Source organism: Prosopis cineraria, unplaced genomic scaffold (genome assembly GCF_029017545.1).
Source record: "Prosopis cineraria cultivar Desert tree isolate PC_DT_omini unplaced genomic scaffold, ASM2901754v1 PC11, whole genome shotgun sequence".
Classification (NCBI taxonomy): domain Eukaryota; kingdom Viridiplantae; phylum Streptophyta; class Magnoliopsida; order Fabales; family Fabaceae; genus Prosopis; species Prosopis cineraria.
The window spans coordinates 13,720,625-13,746,456 of NW_026555342.1; the positions used below are offsets into that span (position 1 = coordinate 13,720,625).

The following is a 25,832-nucleotide window of genomic DNA, read 5'->3' on the forward strand; positions in this document are numbered from 1 at the left end:
TCCCATCCAAACACGTACCATAATCCCCCCTCCCCCAACAATTTTATCCATGTTAACATGCGTACTATTATAGGGAAAGTAACAATTAATCACTAATCTATGTGAGTTACTTAGCAGTGTATAACATTTGAAAGTGATGTCTTTTGATCTTTCAAATGCCCAGCTCAACAAGAAATATTTTAGCCTATTAGATCGGTAAATTTGAATTCGGAATTTCATATTTAAAATTTTAGATGTATATATTTAAATTTTTTTATTTGAATAATTGAAATAATAAAAATAATTATCGTTAAATAGTGTTTTAAAGGTCTATACAAAGATGTGAAATGCAAATTTAAAAAGAATTTTAAATTATGAAAGAATTAAAATACAATTTGAATTTGAATTAAGATTCAAGGACATTTAGTTCTGATATAAATTTACATGTATTCAAACATAATCTGCGTGCGTGTGTTACGATTTTTTTTTTTTTCCCTTTTAGATAAAAAGAGGGAAACTAATCCCAGAAACTAATTACACACATAACCACTAGGAAGGGATTGACATCCCATAGTATCTGAAGACAACAAGGCTTCCAAGTATGCTGGGACACAATCTGAAAATTGGAAATAACGTTTCATTTTAAGGCACTCCAGGGCAATTCTATCGGCCACTATTAATTTCTCTCGGGACATGAAATTTTAATTGACAATTCTTTTCTTGGAAGCTTTTGATTCTTGCTAATACTAAACTAGCCGTTCATGCTAGAAGAGTTGCTTTTAAATTGGGTTTGAAGGGACTCAAATTTAATCGGATAATATTATATATTAAATAGTTAAAGTAAAAATAAGCCCGAAACAAGTGTTACAAACATAAGCAAGCAGCTAAAAATGTTATTAATGTCTTAAATTTTATTATATTGTTTTCTCCAGAAAAATGATGACATCCCTTCCCTTTCATCTTTGCGCTCATTCTTCAGACACTAGAATTAGTGCCCACTTTTCAGTTTTCACGTCTGAGGGGTGCATGTGTTGGCAATTCAAGATATGAAAAGCAGTAATTTCCAATGGCCAACTCACCGAAGCAAAGCAAAGCTACATATTGTCAACGTAGAATTTGACTACCATAATCATCATTGAACTTTTCATATCTGTGGGCATGCAGATGAGCAGACGGTCGTGTGTTCTTCAAAGCTACCTCTATATCTTCCGGTCTGATTGGCCCGACCTTTGGCAACTCTGCATTAAAACACTCACTGTTAGTTTATGGTAAGTGAAGATAAATCTTAAGCCCTGAATATTACACAATATGGATGGATTATATTTGAGAAACCAACCCCAACAAACAGTTGTACTTAAGATTCACAGGATAAAATGCACATGTTTTTACGTCCAAACTGTTCAGCGAAAACTGCTATGAATTTATTGATTCAAAAATTTTAAAATATAGCATTAATTAGATTCAGAGAATATAAACGACATGAATAAGATATCAGCAGTTTGATAACCGTCAAAATTTCATGAATGAATCTAAGTAGATATTTGTGACTGCCATAATACAAAAGCTATTAAAATTGTGTTTTTGAAAACATGTTACAGTTGATCCTATTTTTTGTCATGAAAAAAATTAATAAAATTGTTTTCAAAAACAGCATTTCAATGTTTTCTTTTACTTATTTTAGAAACTAGAAAACTGTTTCCAAGAACACATACCAAAATATGGTTTCTTTTCTCAGGTAAATTTCAAAATGGATGAAAGGGTTCATGACATGTGAAATCGTGAATACTTTGAAATAGTCACTGATTATTACGACATTTTACGACCTTATGAATAGTTCTTATAGTGGGGACAAATTCTAGCAAATAACCACATTGAAGCTTGATTCCGTATTCCATCCACTTTCAAATATAAACAAATTTTAACAAATTTACACAGTTTGAAAAAGTTAGTTAATTCTAATAATCATGTTTGAAATTGAAATTTTGACTAAAATGTCCTTATAATTACTATTTAATATTTTTCTAATTTAATAATACTATCATTTATTGAAAGGCAATTTAGGTAAGATGTCATGAAATTTTTTTTTTAGGTAAATGTGCATTTTTATTGTTAAAGTATTTTCTGAGGAGCACCCAACACCTTAACATTTTTGTTAAATTAATTTTGCCCTTAATTTTATCAAAACAGAACGTTTTTGTATTTTCCATCAAATTTTCAATGTTGATCTCAAACATTAACCGTTAAAAAATTTGACAGAAATGACAAAAATGCTCTGTTTTGATAACGTTAAGGGCAAAATTGCTCCAACAAAAATGCCAGGGTGCTGGGTGCTTCTCAAAAAATACTTCAAAGACAAAAGTACACCTTTACATCAAATTTCCATCAAATTATCAAAACAGAATATTTTTACCCTTTTTATTAAATTTTCAATGTTGACCTCAAACATTGACCGTTATAAAATTTGACGGAAATGACAAAAATGCTCTGTTTTGATAACGTTAAGGACAAAATTACTCCAACAAAAATGTTAGAGTGCTGGGTGCTTCTCGGAAAATACTTTAGGGACAAAAGTGTACCTTACCTTTTTTTTTTTTTTAAATTGTTGTTTTGCTTATTAAAAAAAGGAACCATATGTTCTATGGAAGTTTTGATTGTGTAAAAAAAACGGAAGTAGTCCAAAAAATGAAAAAAAAGGGGGAAGAAGTAGACTGCATGCATACCTTCTTCAGGCACCAACTCTTGTTTCTGTTCAAGTTGTGACATCAGGCGTCTCAAGGGCTGCATTGCTGCCTCTTTACACAGTAACCGAATATCTGAGCCTGAATATCCTTCTGTTTGCTCCACCAATAAATCATAGGGGATCTGCTGCTCCTCACCATGATATTGCGGAAGCAGTTCCTCAACCATTGCTCTTCTTGCTTCTGGCTCTGGAAGTGGTACAAGGATCTATGATCATTGTCAAGGGATAACCTTCGGATTAGAATCACCCAGATTTTTAGTTGCAAGATTAATTTTAGTTTGACATCATATAAAATGCAAAATGAACTATGATTTACTCTCCGTCGTCGACAAAGTGAAGTAGTGAACTGCCATGAAGTCTTCAACTCTACACTAAACAATGAAATAGGCAGTATATGTATGATATCTTACAAAATCAACCAAAAGAATATCCAGCAAATTGATCCAAAAGAACAATAGATTGCTGTATGTTTGAAATATCTCCACTTAATAAAGTATCATCTCAATAAATCTCAAGAATCCTGAGTTGAAACACAAAGATTAAACCCCAGACGACAGTTTCCATTATTTTGTGGAATAACTATGTCATGTAGCTGTAATTAAAGTTTCATTAATGAGAGAAAAAAAAATCCAAATTACAAAGTCTGAAAAACATGAAGTCATTGAAAATGCCCTAGTGGTTATTTCACGCTCCAGAAAACTGATATACAATATTTCTTTAAACTTCCTTGCCCGTGATCAATTTCCTAGCCTATAGTCTAACATGAAGTCATGGAATTATTGATCATGGGATGGGCTTTTTAAAAATCCAACCAGGCTTTTGTATATGCTTTCTTTAAAAATATGTACATGTATAGTATAAAATTTCTAGGATATGACAGTTAGTGCTAGCTGTGTATGTGTTCCACAATGAATGGGGCTATTCATGTTTCTTCATTTCTTGACTATTAACCCGTACTGTGTTGCATGTAAATCAAAACCCAATAAAGCAATTATATATTTGAAGGATACTCGCTTCTCAAGACGTCGGAGCATAGCTGCATCCAATTCCCAGGGAAGATTTGTTGCCGCCAAAACAAAAACAAGTTCATCGGTTTTTGTCAAACCGTCCATCTAAAGTCCATCAGAATATTATCAGGCAATGAGTAAGTCCCAAAGCGACTGAAAGTCCTTAGAATAACTCAGGAATTGCAGCAAGTACATTGTTCATATGTCTGTATGTGACATTAAAAAAAGGCGCTAAAGGCCTAAGAAATCATGAAACTACTTTTACGGGTGCAAAAATGTCATTTCTTGGATTGTTGAGGATTTACGTGATGGAAAAAGAAAAAAAAAAGTGTGATCATCACCTTACCGGTAAATCTCAAACTTTATTATTATTATTTTTTTTTGACAATCTCAAACGCAAAAAAAAAAATAAATAAATAAAAAAACATGTAACCGCTAACTTTCCAAGATTGTATTACAGCAAATAGAGTAAACTGACGATAAGATTTTATCATAAGAAATCAGTGCATCGAGCTCCAGCATTTAATAGATGAAACCATGTCGAAGGAGTTTTCAAACATTAAATCTTATAAAAGAAACAATCGTTTAGGGTTCATGGTGGTCATAAGTAACCAGCAGTTCATCAAAATGAAAGCGTTTGCTGACCAGCCATTCCACAATCATAATAACTTAAACATGATAAAAGGCATGTTCAATATGAAAACAACATGCATCACCTGTATGAGTAGCTCAGTCTTAAGGCGTCTACTTGCTTCATGCTCACTGCGTGCTTCACCACGTTGACTAATGATAGCATCAATTTCATCAAGAAATATTGTTGAGGGTGCATGGTGCCGAGCTAACTCAAATAACACCCTCACCAACTTCTCCGAATCACCTGCAAAACAAGATAAACTTTATTAATAGACAGAGCAAATCATAATATAACAAAACAGAAATCAGTTTCATTTTGAAAAGCCATTTTCTTTCAAGTCAAATGAGTGACAGCAAGATAAATCAAAATGAAAAAAAAAAATAGGCAAGCCACCATACATTTGCAAAAAGGTTTAATCACTTAAAGGCAATGTGGAAGAAAAACAAAGTCGTTTTAAATCGATACCCCATACAAACTGTCCTCAGTTTTCTTCCCTTGAGACAGAGGTATTGATAACATAAATAGTTCGGTTTAGTCAAATTCAATTCAACAATAACCTCTAAAATTATCTGCAGGTCAGAGTCCTATAAAAGTTGTGCTATAACTTAAAAACTAGATGCGGATCTCATGCATTGCATAGAATCTGAAAAATAATCCATATAGTTCATGACTCATGAAAGTACAACTTGCGATAAATTTTCATAATTTATATTGAATAGTGATATTAATGATGCAGGAGTATGAATTACACATGCAGTGTGCAAGACAAGAACACCCATTTAAAGTGAAGAATCTCCCCTCGTATCAACTCAGCTCCTAGGAGAGTTTTTTCTCTAAATCATATTGGTGCACATGCAGACACATTTATGTGATTGAGATGGAATGACACTCGATAAAAGTAAATGCATGTTACATATTAGAAAGTTTTTGCAAGTAATCGGATAATAACACACATTAAAATTAAAGTTATAAGGATCATGTGCCCCACAATTAAAGGGACGTTAAGAATAAACCAGACATAACCATATGACAATTTTTTTAAACCAAATCATTTGCAATTGATCAGATTTCTATCTTGATGTCCTACAGGTCTGATCATATGGCTGTGTGTGCATATGTGAGTGCGAGAGTGTGTGTGTGTGAGGAGCCTGAGGATGAGGCATGAACACGTGTTCTCTCTAAACCAACGATGGGCAATCCATAATATTCAAAATAGCTGTGCGTAACCATCATAATCTTTGAACAGTTGTTACTTGTACCATCTCCAAAATTTTACTCTCATGCATCAGCAATAAGCTACTTCCTTGCAATTGTAGTTGTGTTTAAACTGAGAACTAAGAAGTGCCATGTCTAGAATAACTGATTAACACACACACACACACACGACATAAAGCATCCCTTTGGAGAAAAAGCAAAAGAAAAGAAAGAAAGCAAAATTATTTCTAACATGCCTCGCCATTTGCTGACCACAGATGATGCTGATATGTTAAAAAATGTAGTCTTGCACTCTGTTGCAACTGCCTTTGCAAGCATTGTCTGCAATTTTCAAACCAAAATTCCAATTTAGTAGTAATTCAAAATACAAAATGAAATATCAACACATTAAATTGAAACTCATTGCCACAAGTGACACATCACAATATATTCTAACAGTTTTAGCCAGACAGAGAAGGGAAACGCAGGCCTACAAACCTTTCCAGTCCCAGGTGGGCCAAACAAAAGAATCCCTTTCCACGGTGATAATAAGCCAGTGAAGTACCTAGACAGAGAAGGAAGAACACTTTGACTATGAGAAACAAATTTCATATTTCTACACCTTAGCATTTTTATGTTTTTCCACATACCGATGGTTAATTCAATCCAATAGGTTAGCATTTGTATTAACTATATTCAAATGCCAATGTATAGTTATTTCTAGGATTGCTGTAGATGAATATTTTAGTTTCTCCTTGAACTCAGGATCTTAAAATTTTCACAAAAAGTGAAAGACAATGCCCGTAAATCCAAAATCATGATGTCAATTGCTTCATCTTTTTTTTTTTTTTTTTTGAGAGGTAGATGAATCAGACTATTTTGCCTTCTTTGATTCAAGGAATTTATGTACGAGAGAATCTTTCCAGAAAATGATTTTTTTTTAATTGATATGAGAAATTAAGAGAAAGAAAAGAAGTACAAAGGCGTGATAAAGAGAAAACAAAAAGGAAAAACAGTGGCACTACAGTTCATAAGAGATCAGTTCAAAAAAACAAAATAAATAAATAAACAGCTATAATACACATGCATGCATGCATATAATATCATGTATTTGATAATGGCACCTACTTGGGATACTTAATTGGCATCACAACAGCCTCTTTCAGTAAACGTTTGGCATTGTCTAACCCCTTGATGCTTTCCCAGTTAACATCTGGGCTCCCACGAATGATATCCCTTCAAATAGTATGATGAGAGATGTTAGTAAATGCTAATGAATCTTAAAAAAGAAAAAAAAAATACATGACAATCCTGGTCAACAGACATGTAATTTCCTCAGTGGAAGTAATTTGTGTTTTTCAGGAGGGAGAAAGAAGAGAAAACTTACCTACATAAACTCTCTCCTAAAGCACGCATATCAACTGATTCAAAAGGTGGAAGTAAAGGCTTTTGCCTGAAAATGTTGAGTGATGCTTATCAGTAGGGTCAGTGAATTCTATCTCCGATAGTACCTCAGGTAACTTGAAAGATGATACTCCCAAAGGTAACAGTCATGATGAAAGACCAAAGTTTCATATCAGCTTCTGGTTATGTTGAAACATGCATATGTACATGATATCATCATCATCTTGTTGTTGTTGTTATTGTTGTTATATTATTATTATTATTATTATTATGGTTGGATAATTTCATCTTCTTTTTATTCGTTTTATCTTGGTGCAAACCAAAGACATGTGCGGCATGCTCAAAATGAATTAAAACACTTCTTTAATCCTACTTGAACCTACTTTAAGCCTCAAATTAATTGAGCATATAGGACTCTAACTATCATTGAATTATTATAAATCATCACAGAACAGATGATAACCAGTAGTTTCATCATGCAAATGACCCAGAACATTCCAGTTAATTGATCATAGAAATTTTCAATCACAACAGGAACGCCTAAAAGATACAAGAAACCTAAATTACAAAAAGAACTAGATTATTTGACAAATATCTCGCTCTCATTACTACCATAGCGTGACTTTTTGTATCCAAAGTTTAAAAAATCAACGTATAAAATGTTGAACTTTTTTCAATGAGACTCATGATTGCCATTCCAGATCATATACGATGCAAAGACTAGCAAATTTAGGACATGCTAGGCTCAAAGGCTTGCCCAAGTAAGGTTTGTCATTAACAAAATTTTAGGGCATTCACAATAATAACTGAAGTACAGCGGTACTAGTAGCTGCACAGTCAGTCAACAACTAACGAAAAATCAGAGAGTAACCTCATATTTATTTCATGACTTGATATTCAATCAATCCTAATTTGTAACATGACTCAAATTCCAAGTAATCTAAAACTGTTACATGTGCATTACACAGTGCAAATTATAAAGTAACAGATGAGAGAATCATACGGCCTTTCATTCAGATGATTTGACGAAAATCCATTGGAATGAGTTGAATTCTGCCCCTAAAACACAGAAAGTAGAGCTTAAACAAGAACAGACAGTGACATTTAAAAATGTCCCTGAGCAGCACACCAGAAAATGTGTTGTATCACAGCATCTAACACCTACGAAGCATGGACACTACATAAAGAAAAGATCCCTATTTGTCTGACACATAATGAACAATCATCAGATACAATGTCATCCATGCTTTCTGGTCAGAGAAAATACCTGGCTCTGAAACTGTTCAAAGATAGTCGTCTCCGTAGTCCTTTTGGCATGATTATTGCCATTAGGCGTAACCCCAAAGAATTCCCGCTATTGACCGGCGTATCTATCCCCTCGCCATTCTCCAACAATTTCTTCTCATTAAACTTGGCATCATAAAACTGTCGGAAGTCCTAAAGATACAAAATAAACAATAAAAATAAATAAATGGGGACTAATCGGCACAGTCCAATCAAAACTGCCAAGATTAGGAGGTTACAAAATCCGATCGGCACATAACCGGGAAGATTATAGATTAAACAAATACAAGAAAAAGAGTCAAACATATCCGTCCATGTTAAATGCACCTGAAAAGTCAAAATAACAATAAAGAAATGAACGAAAATCATTTCAATCGACAAGACTATCTACATTTGCATGACGAGAAAATGCAAGAAGAAAAAATTGACCCTAGTTCTACTGCACTTAAGGTTCCTGAACATTAGACCTACAACTAAATCGGGAAAATGCAGTCGAAAGGTTGCAACCAAGAAGCAACAAGTTCAAATCGGGTGCTAGGCGTGCTTAGAGTGTAGCAAGTTTGTGTTTGAAATTTCCTCGGGAAACAAATAGAAAAAGGAGAGGAAAAGTTCAAACCAGGAAGGACCAGCAAGTGGTTCTGGATTCGTCGGCCATTTCCTGAGATGGAGGGGAAGTCAGAGAGAGAGAGAGCTATCAGTCTTGAAGCAGCAATTCACCAAGAGCCACTCTGTCAACTGAAATGAGAACAGGGATGAAACAAGCAGTGAGTGACGAATATAAATCACGTGCCTGACAAAAAAATTGAGATATTAAATTAAATTAAATTGTTACATAAGCGCATGATGACCCACCCGCGCGCTATCAACGAAGGGACGAGCCTGAAAAAGGTGGCATCCTCGTTGGATCCCTTGTGATTTTCACTTTATTAATTTTTTTTTGATTCTCACTTTATTAAATTATTCTAATTTAAATATTTAATTGAATGTTGAATAATTGGCTTGAAGAAAACATATTCAATTGGAAGCCATGGATCTAGAATTGTCAATAAAATAAAAACAAATACAGTATTTATGATATTTTCTTAGTAATTATTTACTAGTGTCACCTTTTTCAATAATTTTATTAAAAAAATATTGTGAGTCCCTGAATAATTCAATTCCTTAAATTTTTTAAGGATGATTAATCGGTCATTATATTTTTTTTAATTTTAAATTAGATCCTTATAATTTATTTTATTTAAATTAAATCCTCATAATTTGATTTATTATATGTATTAAACCTTGAAAGTTAAAATTAATAATAAATTATTAAATTTTAAAAAATAATCTTGGAGTTTACAGACAATTTAATTTTAATACTTTTAAGCCAAAATCAGGAAAAAATTGATTTAATACACCATTTATATTTTTATTAATTTTTTATGAAAATTTTATATGTTTAAAAATATTTAAAAGACAACCTAATTATATAAATTTTAAGTTATAAAAATTATGTAATTAATTTAAAATTTATATAATCAAAAAAAAATGTAAAATTTCTTAATTTTGTCTTTTTTAAAGGAAAATTTTAAGGATTATAACACGTAGGAATCAAAAAATTTAATTAATCAAATTATCAAAACTCAATTAAAATAAAATAAATTGTAGGGATTTAATTTAAAATTAAGTAAAACTGTAAAGATGTGTAAATATATTTTCTCAATTTTTTTCTAATCATGTGTACAGAAAGATATGGAAATTATAGTGATGGAAAACATGCGTATTTCTGTATATGCGAATTGGTCTATGTTATGTAATAATCGGATGCGTTAGCTCTCTGACCTCTAATTGAAGGAATGGATTATAGGTTGTCATTTATTTCCTTCATTTTTCGAAGAGAGAATATTTTTCTCATAGATTTCTACTTTTTCGCAATATGTTGGATCAAAATGTACAAATTTGATTTAAAAATATAAGTGAAAGTAAATATGTTAAGATTCATAATAATCTCGTTTATATCAGCTTTTGTTGAGTTCAATCATTAATCTCGGTTCATTTTCTTTTATCCCTTGGCGTCATCGCATTTTAGCACAGTTATTATGAAAAAAAAAAAAATTCCTCTGGTGGGTTTCCCAGGTTTGGTAAATTTGTAAATTTTAAATTATTATATGGGCTTTATTTTATTTATATTTATTTGATAAAAATGTCTTATTTCTTTAATCAAATGAAAAGGTCAGCTGAATCAAATTCATCGAAATGAAAATTCAAAATCATGACAACTGCAAAATCACATCTCCGCTAGTACTCTGCCTATAGATAACATTTACATATTGACAAATACAATTACATAACTACAAGTGCCAGTGGGAATCAAATAATTAGTTAATTGTTTCTTTGTTATACTGTATTCATGCTACTCCATTCAAAGAAAGCACTTTTAAAAGAATAAATGAACCAAGAATAAAGATGCATTTTGACATATTTTTTGAACACCCAATATCCTAAAATTTTTGTTAGAACAATTTTATCTTTAAAATTATTAAAATGAAGCATTTTTTTCCTTTTCTTTAAATTTTCAACATTGATCTCTAGCATCAGCTGTTACAAAATTTAATAAAAAAAGCAAAAATATTTGTTTTCATAACTTCAAGAGTAAAATTACTCCAACAAAAACGTTAAAGTATTATATGCTCCTTGAAAAATATTTTAAAAATAAAATTACACATTTACCCATGAATCAATTACCCTTTAAATTTTAAATTCGATAGCACCATAAACCCTGAACTTATTTATTGTACAAATTGTTTCCTTAACTTTTGATAACAATGCAATATAACCCTACAGTTAACAAAAATTAATTTTAATCATTAATTGATCAAAAAATAAAAAAACACTCAAAAAATACAATCGAAGATCCAAAAATTACAGCAAAAACCAAAAGATACAAAAAAAAAAATCTGCAATCTTTAAGTTATTTTTTTATCATTTTCTGATTAATTAATGGTCAAATTTAACTTATGTTAACAGTAGTGATCAAATTATACTATTTTTAAAAGTTAAAAGAACAATTTACACAATAATGAATTCAGGATCTATGGTATTGCTGAACTTAAAGGATAATTTGCTCATTTATTAATTTTAAAATAAACAAAAATACAAAGCAGATTCAAAAGAGCTCCAATTCACGAGCTAATTTCACCTTTTCTCGTTTCATTTCGTAACTCTGTATATCACACCAAAATTGCAGTTGGAATTGTGCTGGGTATGAAAAAGAAGAGGGTGGAAAGGGGGTACTTGCTCTTTGTACATCTATGGAGAAATAAATAATAGAAGACATGAAAGGATAAATTTGAACAATCATTTACTCAGAACAAAGATTGAATTTTCGCACCTATGTGGCCTACGCATGTATATCCTATACCTCTTCATTTGAAAGACGGGGCAGAAAAATGAATGCTGTTCTTCAGACTTCAAACAAGTTCCGATATGGTCACCCCTTTTAGTCATTTGGATCCATTTCCTCATCTTGCTCCCAGATCAGAGTGACATTGGTTTTGCCATTTTTTTCAGATTCAGATTCTTCCACCAAATCATTAGTTTCATAATCTGGTAATCCATTGTCTTCCACCATAACACCACCTTCTGTACCTGAACCTGCTTGACTAGCATGCTTCATCCACTTGGGGCACTCTTCTTCGTCGCCAAATAGGACTCGGCCATCCTTACTTTTGACACTATTAACCGGCTTGGCAGAAGAAGTTACTCTACAAGAGCATTCTGGGAGAGGATGTGAAAGAAACATTGTTGGTTTTGAACGGAGAGATTGCCTTATAAGGCCTTCTTCGCCCAAGCTGTTGTTTAGATGTTCTTGTACTAGAACGGTCCAATTATGTTTGGGATGGTAGATATTGTCACGAGTGATGTTGAAAAGTTCCGCCAAAGTTTTCCTGGGAAAAATACCAGACAACAGGACACAACATAAATGGAATAATGGATCGTATCAACAAAGAAATTTCAACAACTGTTTCAAAAAATAACGTCTATATCATGTCCAAAGAAGTAGAACATGGTGTGAAGACTTGAGTATGAAGCAGGTAAGCATTTATAATTCTCTTCGCTTAAGTGGAGATATGCATGGAATTTTTGATTCATCGATTCACGAAGTTCAAGAAAATGCCAGATAGTATAAATAGCAAGTGCAAAATGAGCATACATGTGGAAATTAAGTATACATATCATGAAACAGGATATAGAAAAGTTGGACTAGTGTTAGTGCTATAAATATATGCTCAAAATATGACATTCCACCCTCTAGAGAGCATTTCCCTCCCTATAAAGGTGGAATGAAAAGTTATATTAAATGTGGCCTGTTTCAAAAACACCTCAGACCCCTTCCCGCCTAGTCTCAAGTCAAAAGGGAAGGGTCCTGAAGTCATGCCAATGTTTGATATCAGCTAAACTAGTAAATCTTGGTTCCATAATAGTTGAAAAATGGGGCAATTTAATGCTTTAAAAGTACCTCCTACGATAGTTCCTATCTGGAGGAGACATTATTAATTTAATTCCAACTTTCAAGCAAAAGTTACCTGTCAGGTCGGTATGTTCTAGAAGAAGCAGACTCGTACAATCGATGACCCATGACAATGCTTGAAAAATCTGGCCATCCACTGCCATCATCGTTAAATCCTGGAAAGAAAGCATCTGCTTCTAAAGAAACAATGTAATCAAGCGCATCCCAAATCAACCTGTGTGCTTGATTCCTCAGATCCACAGGAGAAGGATCAGGCTCTGTTGGAGTCTCAGTAATCCAGCCATACCAGCCTTCTTTTTCATGTTGGTAGATAGGTCTATCTGGAGGAGGAGGGAGAGGCCGAGGCCGAGGACCAGCCTTCTTCCACTCTTCTTTGAGTTTCTCTGCACTTACAGGAGGTGGCTGGAAAACATTCAGAGGAACAGGGGCTTCGGGTCCAACCAAGTCAGACAAATCTTTCTCACTGCACAAGGAAGTACGATCCACTAAGTTGGCAAACAAGGCTCGTAGAGGAATTAAAACACGTTGACCTCCAAATGTTTCTGAGCCAGCTAGATAAACAATCGTTTTGGAAGGATATCCCATTACTCGGAGGAGAATGCCAACCTACAAAAGTAGAAAGACAGGATTACTCACACTTTTTTTACAGCAAAGTTGCTAGGAAAGGAATGAGTGACTTCTGTAGGAGTTTTAACAAAATTGGACAGAATGAAGTACATGAATCACGGAGATAGAAAAAAAATAATTCCACTCCTCTACTATTACACTTCATATTGTTACCAACAGATCAAGTTCAAACGACATTATTATTAAATAATTCTAATGCTTCCTATCGTGTGTTAGAGGTGGCAACCATTAAAATGATAACTCACCTTTTCTTACAGAATTTTGTACATAAAGCATAAAACTAGATGCCAAAACATTGCTATGAAATCTGAGTCGTAACTCTTCGAGTGGCTCCAGATAAATTTGCAGGTTTCGACATGCATTTTTGCACAATGATATAAGCTCCCCTCCTGGGATAGGTAAATGATGAAACCAAGAGGGCCTATTTCTTTGTATTTCAAATCACATATACTTGAGTGCATGTACAATTACGATTCTAGTTCAATGGGCATTCGTGAAAGGGCCCTCCCACCACCATTTCCGCTAATTGCAGCAGACAATAATGCAAGAAATATCTCAAGGAACTGTCCTAATGACATTAACCTCTTGCATTCATTGTAAAATATCATGTTATTAAACACTGGCCAAAAGGTTCTGGATCTATCCTTTTTTAGCACTTAATTGGTATACTGCATATCAATGCAAAGTACACAATTTCGTATCTGTCCAGGACTACAATAAATCAGGCTTATCTAGGCTGTTGTCCTATAGTGCAAGAGTCCACTTCAACTGAGGATATGAAATCTACATTTTAACTTCTACATTTGTAAAGGATTTCAAGAAGATTAGCAAGTCTAGAATACCTCTTCAGGCGAGAGAGGACATAAACCTTTATCCCTTTGCAAACGTGAATCAATATTCAATTCCTCTTTAATGATTCTCTCTTTTATCATCTGAGCCCTTCGATGCTGGATGAGTTCAGTGTGCACATCCTAGCATAGAGAAGGTTAATAAAATAACCAGAAAACATGGGAAGAAGCTGAGCATAGATGATCAGACTCATGAAATTATCATTTTATAATGCCCTTTAAAACTTGTAACAAATACATGCACTATAGTAATATCAATATAGAAACATAGCCCCATCATTCCTAGGCCATATGAAAGAGAAAACATCAAAAAAAAAACCTGAAAAAGTTCTGCACAACCATGATAAGCCAAGATGTCTCTCAGTAAACCAGGATGGAACGCTAAGAAGGGCTGCCCCAATGCTCTTAACCTTCAACAGACAGTACAAATCTCTTATACATTAATGGAGTAAAGATTAGTGATATATGGGATGGCATGAGAACTGTATAAAAACTCAACGTAACACACTAATGCCAAGAAAATCCTATAATTATTAGTGACGATTCTCTATTGTTTGGGATCATACAAATACAAAGCATTAGAAACATAATTGCAAAAAAGTAGGGTATTGACTCAAGCACAGAAAAAATGGGAGCTTCTACTTTATATGTTACTATAGAAAACAATTTGTCAACTGAAAGGCATGCCTACTTGTTAACCATTTGTTGGCCGACAATTTTAATTTCAGGCCGAAATTGGAGCGCATGGAAGGCAACCCTGCATCTTAGCCTCTGAATCTCTGACAAGCTAGGCGGAAGAATTGACTGCAAAGAGAATGCAAATAGGTCTCAGGACAACTATAGTATCTTGGTCAATGAAACAAAGTCACAGGCAAAAAACATGACAATTATGGGGTTTTTTTTTTTTGGGGGGGGGGGGGAGGGGGGATTCTCTACTAGAAACTTTTAAAGTCCAAAGTAAGGAATGAATTACTGAAAGCCTAGGCATCATGCTATTAAGTATCAAGCACATGATATTAGTTAAAATTAATCACTTCTTCTGTCCATTTGTCAATCACATGGCAAGCATGGAAGTCCATAAGAAATTAAGAACATCAAAAATAGGACAAAGTACAATAATCTCAAGACTCAAGTAAAGGTTAGTGCAAAACTTCCAAGATCTAAAGGGCATTCAGAGATGCAAAATCTGTTCGAATTGCTGCCATATAGAAAATATTTGGTACTGGTGTTTTATTTTGGGAAGAAGAAGAAGAAGAAAGGAAAAGGAAAACAAAAGACAGGTTCTCATTGAAGTAAGAAACAGAATATAAAAGACAGCAACTATGGTTTAAACATAAATTGATGATCTCACGAATGAAATACCTGCAGACATCCGCCAGCGGAAATAATAAACCCAATAACCTTTGATTTCTTTAGCTTTGGTAGAACTTCTTCTATGTAGAAGTTTGGAGAAGTTGAACTTTTGAGCTTAAATATCGGAAATTCATTTCTTCTCCTCCTCTCCTTTAAATTTCCAGGCAGAGTCTTCGCAATGATTATATCATTTTTCAGGTATGCTATGAACTGCTCCTCATTATAGATATATGAAAAACTCTTGAACTTTGAGCTGAATGAAATTTTAAAAGTGCACGTAAATACATATATATATTCTAAGCAGAAGGGTGAGAAAATATTTGATAACATAAATCACACATGCATACAAATTACTCCTGAAACCTTGGGACACATACCTAATGCCTTTTGATTGAGTACTTTGTTGAATTTCTGGGATGACAAGGGTAGCATTTAAAAGCCTGGATATTGCAACCAGATCACAGATCTGCAAAATCAACATATTTTCTAGACTTAATATCACATAAAAACATTAAAAAAAATCCAATGTACCTGGTGAATCATACCGAAGATCTTATCTGAGCAAACCCACCAAAAACTTTTGCGTAGATGAAACCATTGTACTGCTCCTTTGGAACTGTGAGGTACAGGAACAATCACTTCAAAATAAAAATATAAAGCATGAAATTGAAAGGAAAGAAATATTGTTATTATGATGAGTGATGACAGGAAGAACAATTATGCTGTACAAATTGTCAAAGATGGAAAACCATTAAATCTTATTATCACAACTTATATTCTTTGACAACCAGAGAACCCTCTATTTACAATCTTAAGTATGCATCAATTTCTATACTTTTCCAGTTACATTGGTAATAAGAATATCGAATTGATGAAGTGGAGTTTCCAGGGGGGGGGGGAAACTATTTTCCAAGTAGTATCTACACCTAAAAATTTGAGAATGTAACTTCATTTTTCAATTGGAAACTTAAAGTAGGAAAAAGGCATAATAATATAAAAGTTCTACCCATCAACAAATCTATGTGACCTACCCACTCAACTACAAATTATGTTGCACACTTTCATACCTACAACATCTCTCTAATGAAGTGCAAGGAATCTTGAGCAATAGTATTACCAGAATAACTGCTTCTAGGGTTGACATAAGGCTGCAAAGTTTCCAGAGACTCTATGGCCCCCCATAGCTTCTTATTCTTTATAACCTATACAATACCAGCATGTAATGTTAAAATGTTGAAAATTAAAATAAAACACAGAATACATGAACTTTCAACACAGATCATGTAAATCTAAAATCACCTGTCTCCCCATTCTGGAAGCAAAATCTTCAGGAAGACCAGTCACTGCTCCATACTGCAATATGCTAACAGTCCAAAACTTTGCAAAGGATAGATGAAGGACAACAGATGCCACAGATAAAGTGATTACAGAAAGAATGACCCATTTGATCTTAGTAACGATTGCCATCTTGGCTAAGTGACTCTACACCAATCCAGCACCAAATGAAGTTGATTTTAGCCGCACCATCTACAAGAAAGTGTGCTTTCTCAATGAATTATATAGCTAAATGCTAATATTAAAAAAGAAATATACAATATCTAGAACAAATTTCTGGCTACAGACTTTGACCCATTTATCAACAGTTGCATAATCATTTCTTTCGGTTTTATTCCATCCTTGAATGTCCAACTTTAATCAATGCCATGCTTACCAAAGCTATTTAATTAAACACAGATTTTGCTTATTTAGCATCACATGTCGTATTGATAGAAACCAATTGTATGTGAAGGAAACAACAATAATGCATCTCTTAATTGACTAAAATCCTGCAGTCTGATTGAGTCAACAGTGCCATGCCTTAAGAGGGCTTCCATAGGCTTCTTGTCTGAATGTCATGAACTTCGTGTACATCACTTACAAGAAAGTAAAGGGGAAAAAAGACAAGCTTGACGAAACTTTTAAGCTGTGAGCAATCCACCATTGATGGATGAAGAACTTGCTCAACATATGAATGAAAAATAAATGATATTTCAAGAAAAATGTTTTGGCTCAATTCAATGTTGGAAAAAATAAAATTATACAGCAAACCAGAAATTCCTCAAATAACCAAGCAAACATAGTAAGTGCAGGAAAAACTCATGAGCACATCACACCAATTAAATTCTACAGTCTAGGTGTTGAGATAGGACAAATCAAGAAAAAAAAATAACCTCCTTCATTCCACGAGATATTCCTCTTCTCATTTCTGACCCAATAAAACCACCATCTGAATCCTTAGTGTGCTCAAAATGGAGTAGTGAAGATTAAATAGGGCAAGCTGACAAATAAACTCATTACACACACCAAATCAGCGTAGAATCTCATTGTTGAATTCAAAAGCGACCTTCATATATGATCAAACTTGAATCTCAAAATTTACAATCAAAATCATATATACCCAAATGGATTCAGGATATCACGAAGCTATTCATGTACACTGAAAATATAGTAGATCCAACAGGTAGAAGTAAATTCATTACACACAGGCATGGGCAGACCTATATTACACTCAGCAGGGGCATCTGGCCCCCTTGAAATCTTTGAAATATGCATAGTTGATACCATACCCCGTATAATTTTTGTTCCAGATACTTTCTCAAAGATGCCTCAGTAATAGTAACCCAATTGATTCAGGCAACTCGCTGAAGAATGACAATGATAACACCCTTGCAATTTATCCAATTTCTTCTTGCAATATGAGATCATGAAAACTGTTGCCTAGAGTGAGTTCGGTGCGCAATCCGTCAATAGCTTCTAAATTTACAGACCAATGAGCAGCAGGAAATGACTTAAACTCGAGCTTCTAAATTGCCAGACACAAATCGAGCAAAGTCATTTGCCAGATCATGCATCACAAATACCTTGAGAATTTTCTACATTGATGATAAGAAAAAGAGATTGATAAACAGAATGCCGATACACAACAAATCCAGCATTGCTGGACAACACAATCCAGACCATATAGGTCGCTAGTAATCAAAATGTAGAGGGCAGAAGTACAATAGCCAATTACACAACTACAAGCAAAAACTAGGAATCAAAGTTAAAAAAAAGAAGTTAAACTCAATCTGTAACTCTTCCCAGATTCAAAAGCGTCAATATTCAGACGAGTACATGACCAGATTCAAAGCCAAATTAAAAAATAAATAAAACAACGCAAGAAACGGTGCGACGGTATCCGACACATGGTTGACAACCACGCAGGGAAAAAAAATGATGCGGAGAACAGATTCCAATCTAGATTCAAAGCCAGATTGAACAAATCAATCTCACCGGATTTTGGGAAGAAGACAAAGCCCTTGGGTTCGGACCTTCTTCAATACTTGCGTGAAACAACCACGCAGGGCTGACAACGGTGGACTGCGTCCGACGGCGAGCTCGACCAAGTGTGGAGTGATTGTTCGTCGACGAAGAAAAATGGATCTGCTTCTTCTGCCAGACGACATCGCGTAACGAAATTTTGATGGAGGTCATAATTAATTTTATTAATTTATTTTCTGCAAGAACATTATTGTATTTTAATATTTTTAGGCTTATCAGATAAAATTTATTCATAGATTCCATTTAAATTTTTGGACACAGAGGCCAGGTAAAAATATTAATCACAAATAGGGAATTGATTTTTTAAAAAATCATAATTCTTGGATAGAATTAAAATTTGGGTCAATTGATTTTTTCAATAACCATTTTTAATTTTTTTTAGTATTTAGTTTTTTTTATTTTCTCTACTTATTGTTTCAATTTCTTCAACATTCGGCTTAAATATTTTTTATATTCATATTTAATGTTTTATACTAAAAAATTAAAAAATGAGAGTTAAAAATTGAAATATAAGTATTAAAAATTTCAAACTTAAACATTAAAATGTTACAAATAAAAATAAATGTTGAATTTAAGCATTGAAAATACTAAAATATTATAGATAAATATCAAAAAATAAACTAATAATGACAATTTAATTTCAACAAAAATTTGATTTTTTTAGGATTTAAAAAAATTCAAAATTCATTGTACTAAATATTTTTAGAAGATTCTTAAAGTTATTTAAAAAAAAATATTGTGATGTCTACTAAATATACTTTCCAAACCTAGTTACATTTTGGCCAAAAAAAGAAACCTAGTTACATTCTTTCTCTTTTTCCCATTGTCGTTTTCTTTTTCCCAGTCTATTCTTGTTGGGAAAAGGTAGAGCACTACATGTCATAAATTTACAAACATTAGAGGTATATTTTCATGCTCCTTAAAATATTATATTTAATTTAGAATCTTAAGTATCTCATGTTTTGGTGAAAACATATGCCTCGTGTTAACTACAGCATTTATAACAAAAATATATTGTAAAAATATTATTTCATAAATGGTAGCCAAAATTGAGATTGAAATTAAATATATGAAGGGGATAACAATTTAAGGTCATGCTTTTCAAAATATATAAATTTACTTTGTATTAATCAAATAAACAACAAAGATTATCATTAAAAATAACTAATATTTTTAACTAAGTTGAGCTGTAACTGAATCATGAAGTATCGGGACAAACTTATTTAAAAAATGTTGTTCTGAGTGAGTTAAATTTTGAAGTGTAGGATCACTTTATTTACTAAATGGTTTAAATTTCAGAGACTTAAGTTATACCAAGTTAAATTTTAAAGTCATACATGAATGAAACTTGACAAATCATATATAAGCACAACAAAATAAACTGAATTAGCCCATGAAGATTGTTGCTCAACAGGAAACCCAAACCATAACAGTGCAATCATAAAGATTCAGGAACTTGTTGTTAGAGAAGGCATAAGAGATCAGATCATCTTTTTCATTACCAGTACTAACAAAGGGATTGAATTTACTCTCTCCTCTTCTACGTTCTAACAATAATAATAATTCTTCCCAGCTCTCTGAACCGAGGTTGATTTTTTTTTTTTTTTGATAAAACGATTTGGACGGGATTGTGCTCCTTCAAATCCCAGACAAAGAAGGATTGCGTTTGGGCTTTGAATAGCAGAACGAGTGATTTTTGGGCTTTCTTTGGTACATAAGACAGGCTCGTTTTGAACAAGTAACTGTTGCAAAGGGAATGTTTAATTACTTCACTATCTTTAGTTTTTGTTTCATTTTTTTATCATATTTTTAATGGGCTAAAAATCTCTTGTTTCTTTAAATCTATAGCGTATATTTAGAACAGTTAAGGTACGCCTGCAAGACGATTTCCCTCAATCTTAAAAAAATTCTCCGAAATAATGGTACTCCCTTTTATTCTATTTGCATTGTAGAGAAATAAGTTTTTTTTTGTCCTATTTACAAAACACATAAATAAATGTTCGTCATAATTCTTTTTTTTTTTACTTTCATTAAATGTTAAAGAAAGAAAATATACTATTAAATTATGTATATTTAATAAAGACAAATTGAGAATTTATTAAATTTTTAAATAAAGTTAATGAGATTTTAAATTTTTCATTGTTCATATAAAATATATTCAAAATAACTTATAAATAGAACTAAATAAGTATAAAATTTCATGGCATCTTGCTCCATTCCATTAAAAAAAAACTTCAAACACAAACTATTTAGTGTCCGTTTGGATTTCAGTTAGGTATAATAGATTATAAAAATAATTAATTAAATGATAAATTTTAATTATAATTGATTATGTTATGATGCAATCTGTTTGGATACTGTTTTTTTAAAATTAATTTTAATAAAATTAAAAATATTTGGATAATTTAATCAGAATCAATCTTAATTATATAAATTACTATATAATTTAATTCTTAAATATAAAAAATTAATTTTTTGAGGATACAAAATGTAAATTTTATTAAGGAAAAAAAAGAGAGAGAAGAGAAAAGAATTTAATTTTATTTTATTAAATTATGTGCTTTATTTATAATTTTTTTGTGGGCTTTCTTTTGTAATTTTCTCTAATGTTTTTTAATAAACTTTTGACAAAAGCTGATTCCACCAGCTTACGAGAAAATGCGCGTAATACGTCAGAATCAATTTTTATTTTATTTTGATTGTTTGGATAATTTATTAAAAAAATTAATTTGGGAGGGGGAAAATTGATTTTTTTTCCTTATCCAAACACACTGTTAAGAGCCCCAACAGTTTTGAAATTTGAATTCTTTATTCTCAATTAACAATGTTATAATTTTTAAAATATTATGATCCAGGATATAATTGTTAAAATACAAAATGATATAATATTTCAAAGAATTTTCTTTATAAGGATTGTTATATTTAATAATTAACTATTTTGTAACTATGGAACCCTGTCCAATATATATAGAATAAAATACTGTCATCACCCTTCTATTTTGCCTTAATTATGAAGATCTTCTCTCTATTTTAAAAACATATAGTTTAGCCTAATCGATTAAATTTGTTAGGAATATTCTAAAAAGATTCCAAAAAACCTATTTTAAACTAAAATTTATATTAAAAAAATTATTTACTAATTTTCCCTTCACCTTAATAAATCATAAATTATATTATTTTGACAGTTACATAATTTCATTGTGAAAACATGTTTACAAATTTTAAGCTTTTAATTTAAATTATTTATATAATATCTCAAACTTATATCATTTTATGTTATGTGATAAACAAAAATATGTGTTTGAAATATGTTTTTAGCACTTTTAAAAAAATATAAATAAATAATTCTCATAAAAAATAAAATTTTCTAACATAATAAAAATAATAAATTTTATAATATAATAAAAATATAAAATATATTTATTAAATTTTTTAGTTGTATACGAAAACAATTTTTTTTTTGGAAAATATAGATTTTTAGATAATTTTTTTTGTTAAAGAAGTGCATTTTGGTCAAACTAAAAGTTTAACAATCAAAGTTGATAGATAACTGATGGTATGGTTGAATGGATGAAAGTAAAATATCAAATACACAAAGAAAATTCATGTGACATATATTTTAATTTTATGAGTTTTTAAAATAAAAGAAATGTCTGTGTAATTAAAGCACAACAAAAGGGACCAACAATACGTCTCATCAGTATTTTCTTTTTTACCTGAGTTCGTTCATATACTTCATGAGAAAAAGTAGCCAATAAGATTAATTAACCATATAAAACTAAACATTTAGAAAACATGATTCCTTTCATGTAGCATGTATGATGTAGTGGTGTTTGAACAGTCAAAACAGCAAATATGGACAACACGTCACAACTCATGACTCGTTACGCACGCGCACACGCGCATATAAAGAAGGGGAAAATTTATATACTTAATAATATGTAATTAAAGTACTTATTTATTTTCAATAAAATCAATACATGTGAATTTTTTGTATATTAGTTATTCCATAAAAAATCTTGTTACGATGTTGTTTTTTTGCTTCCCACATATCCTCCTATTAGGGAAATCTAGTCTGACGCACTATTAAGCATTAGATATGGATATTTCTTAGAGATTCAGACAATATTATTAATACTTTAAGATTAACTTGTTTTGATTTGATTTAAAAAAGTATAGTAAATAAATAAGGTTAAGTACTCAAATCTTTTCTTATAAAATATTGTTAACACAACATGTTATGTTGGTATGTGTATCATCATCAAGGTATGCAACTAGCTAGATAGTTAATCTGTGTGAAAATATTAGCCAAGGACCATTAAAAAAAATTTATATTAATAAAGGATCAATAGATTTTAAAATTGCACTACAATCCCTTGATATTTGAGTAATATTAATTTTGTAATGAAGTGACTAAATTGCCCACAAAGTTTAAAATAAAATAAAAAAGACACCCCATTGTTGCCTCCACAGGAGCCCTTGGCGGCAGCGAGGTCACTGGAGCCTTTGTCACTAGTAGGGTCACATTACCAGAGCTCCAACACTAGCAACACTTTTATTAAAGAATGATTGGTAAAGGTGGTTAAGGGAGGGGTTGATCTCATGACCCTTTAATCACTTGGCCTTTTAATTATATATGGCAAAAATATATAAGTAGTATATCAAGCTTTTAACCATTTTCATGTTATAATATAATGGTGTGTTGTTAATTCTTGAACGGTGCTTGTTATTTTGTTAATGTTACTTGTTAATTTGACATGGATAATAATAAATTAAGAGTTTTAAAACTTCATTTATTTTATTTGTTAAAAATCTAAATGTATTGTTATTAATCATGAATAGATTGTTGTCAAAATCTGAATAAATATTTGTTGATGAAAGACTAATATAGACAATTAAACTCATCCTATCAACTTTTCTAACTTGTTAAAACCCGAATAGATTGTTATTAATTTTAAATGAATTGTTGTGAAAACCTAAATATATAATTATTGAGGACTAACATTTGTACAATTAGACCTATCTTATTCATTTTTTGAACTTATTAAAGCCTAGATAGATTGTAGTTAACTTTGAATGAGTTGTTGTTAAAACTTAAATGGAGACTTAATGATGAAGAACTAACACATACAATTATGACCGTGATATCTATTTGTCTAGCTTGTTAAATCATGAATAGACAATTGTTAATTTCAAATGAGTTATTTTTAAAACCCCAATGGTATATTGATCTAAGTAAGGCCCTTCAATGGTTCTTTTGGGCAAACTTGAGCCGTTTTAAGATCCTTAACCCTTTGACACTTCAACATACGGATCTCTAAGCGTAGTGACATGGGCTTACACACATAGATCATCGATTTGATTCTTTTTTGTGTACAGGTTCCTCAAAGAAGCAAGTGCAGAGCATACTTGAATTTTAACATGATAGATGCAGGGTATTGGAGAATCAAGTTGTTAAACTCGAATACACACTTATTAATGAATAATTAATACATATAATTATGCCCATTCTATATGTTTTTCTAACTTGTTAAAAATCAAATAGGTTGTTATTAATTTCGAATAAGTTATTGCCAAAACCTCAATAGATACTTGATATTAATAATTAAAAACACAGGTCTAATAAAATAAATATTTAAACAACAAGCCATTCAGGTTTTAACAACAACTCACTCTAAATTGACAACAGTTTATTCAAGCATTAACATGTTAAAAAAAGAATAAGATAGACATAATTATACGTGTTAATCTTTTATCAATAAGTATTTATTCTGATTTTAACAATAATTCATTCTAAATTAATAACAGTATATTTGAGATTTAACAAGTTAGAAAAACTGATAGGATGAGCATAATTGTACATGTAAGTCTTTTATTAACAAATGTCCATTTTAGTTTGAATAACAACTCATTCAAAGTTGACAATGATCCATTCCAGCATTAACAAGTTAGAAAAAAATAAAATGGGCTTAATTATACAAGTATTCGTTCTTCATCAACGGGTATACATTTATGATTTCACAACAATTGATTAGAAAATACCAACAATTTATTCGAGTTTTAACAAATTAAAAAAATTAATATGATAGGTTTAATTGTACAAGATAACTTTAGTCTTTTATCAATAAATATACATTTAGGTTTTCATAATTCACTCAAAATTAACAATAATTTATTTAGACTTTAATAAGTTAGAAAAACTGATAGGATAAGTTTAATTGTATAAGCATTAATCCTTCATCAACAAGTATACATTTAGGTTTTCACAACAATTCATTAGAAATTAACAACAATCTATTTGGGTTTTAACAAGTTAGAAAAACTAATGTAATGTGTTTAATTATATATGTTAGTCCTTAATCAATAAGTATTCATTTTGATTTTGACAAACAACTATTCATGATTAACAATAATATATTCAAATTTTTAACAAATAAAATGTATAAATTTTTAAGCTTAAGATTTGTAATTGTCCATGTTAAATTAATAAATAATATTAGCAAAATAACCAGTGTTGTTTAAGAATTAACAACACACCGTTATATTGTAACATGAAAGCTATTAGAAGCTAGGTTTACTACTTATATTTCTTTGTTTGTCATATATAATTAAAGAATTTAATGACCTAAGCAGTCAAGGGGTCATGGGATCAAATCTTTTTTTAGCCATATTTATCAATTATTCTTGAATAAAAGTGTCACGGGCATCGAAGCTCTCATGACAGGCCACTAGAGCCCCTGCGGCAGGAGCTCCGATGACCTTGCCACCAGTAGGGCTCCAATGGCTAGCAGCGATGACAAAGGAGGGTGGCTTTTAAAAAAAAATTAGGAGCAATTTAGTCACTTCATGTAAAAAATTAATATTAGTCAACGATTAATGAACTGCAATACAA

General features: G+C 31.6%; 1 protein-coding gene and 1 pseudogene across 5 annotated transcripts; both read right to left on the reverse strand.

The window, feature by feature from the left end:
- Positions 1–870: 870 nt before the first annotated feature.
- Positions 871–8,897, reverse strand: LOC129286133 (uncharacterized; annotated as a pseudogene).
- Positions 8,898–11,384: 2,487 nt separating this feature from the next.
- LOC129285836 (protein EMBRYO SAC DEVELOPMENT ARREST 30) lies at positions 11,385–19,058 on the reverse strand. 5 transcript variants are annotated; one of them, XM_054921763.1, is made up of 12 exons: positions 18,893–19,058; positions 17,791–17,897; positions 16,880–17,107; positions 16,698–16,782; positions 16,126–16,196; positions 15,958–16,046; positions 15,590–15,833; positions 14,919–15,031; positions 14,547–14,637; positions 14,222–14,350; positions 12,808–13,358; positions 11,385–12,168 (listed from the first exon to the last, which is right to left on the reverse strand). In XM_054921763.1, the coding sequence occupies exons 3-12, from the start codon at positions 17,045–17,047 to the stop codon at positions 11,721–11,723; spliced, it is 1,989 nt and encodes a 662-aa protein (XP_054777738.1). In that variant the 5' UTR covers positions 17,048–17,107; positions 17,791–17,897; positions 18,893–19,058; the 3' UTR covers positions 11,385–11,720. The 5 variants fall into 5 exon arrangements, with proteins under 5 accessions (XP_054777738.1, XP_054777735.1, XP_054777736.1 ...); XM_054921760.1 differs by having other exon boundaries at positions 17,791–18,422; XM_054921761.1 differs by lacking the exon at positions 17,791–17,897 and adding an exon at positions 18,187–18,492.
- Between the last annotated feature and the right edge of the window lie 6,774 nt (positions 19,059–25,832).

Coding starts and splice junctions, on each gene's coding strand:
- LOC129285836 (XM_054921759.1), bottom strand. CDS start 17,047: ATGGCAATCGTTACTAAGATCAAATGGGTCATTCTTTCTGTAATCACT. Junction 16,783..16,879: donor CTTCCAGAATGGGGAGACAG/GTGATTTTAGAT, acceptor GGTATTGTATAG/GTTATAAAGAATAAGAAGCT. Junction 16,047..16,125: donor TTGCTCAGATAAGATCTTCG/GTATGATTCACC, acceptor TTGATTTTGCAG/ATCTGTGATCTGGTTGCAAT.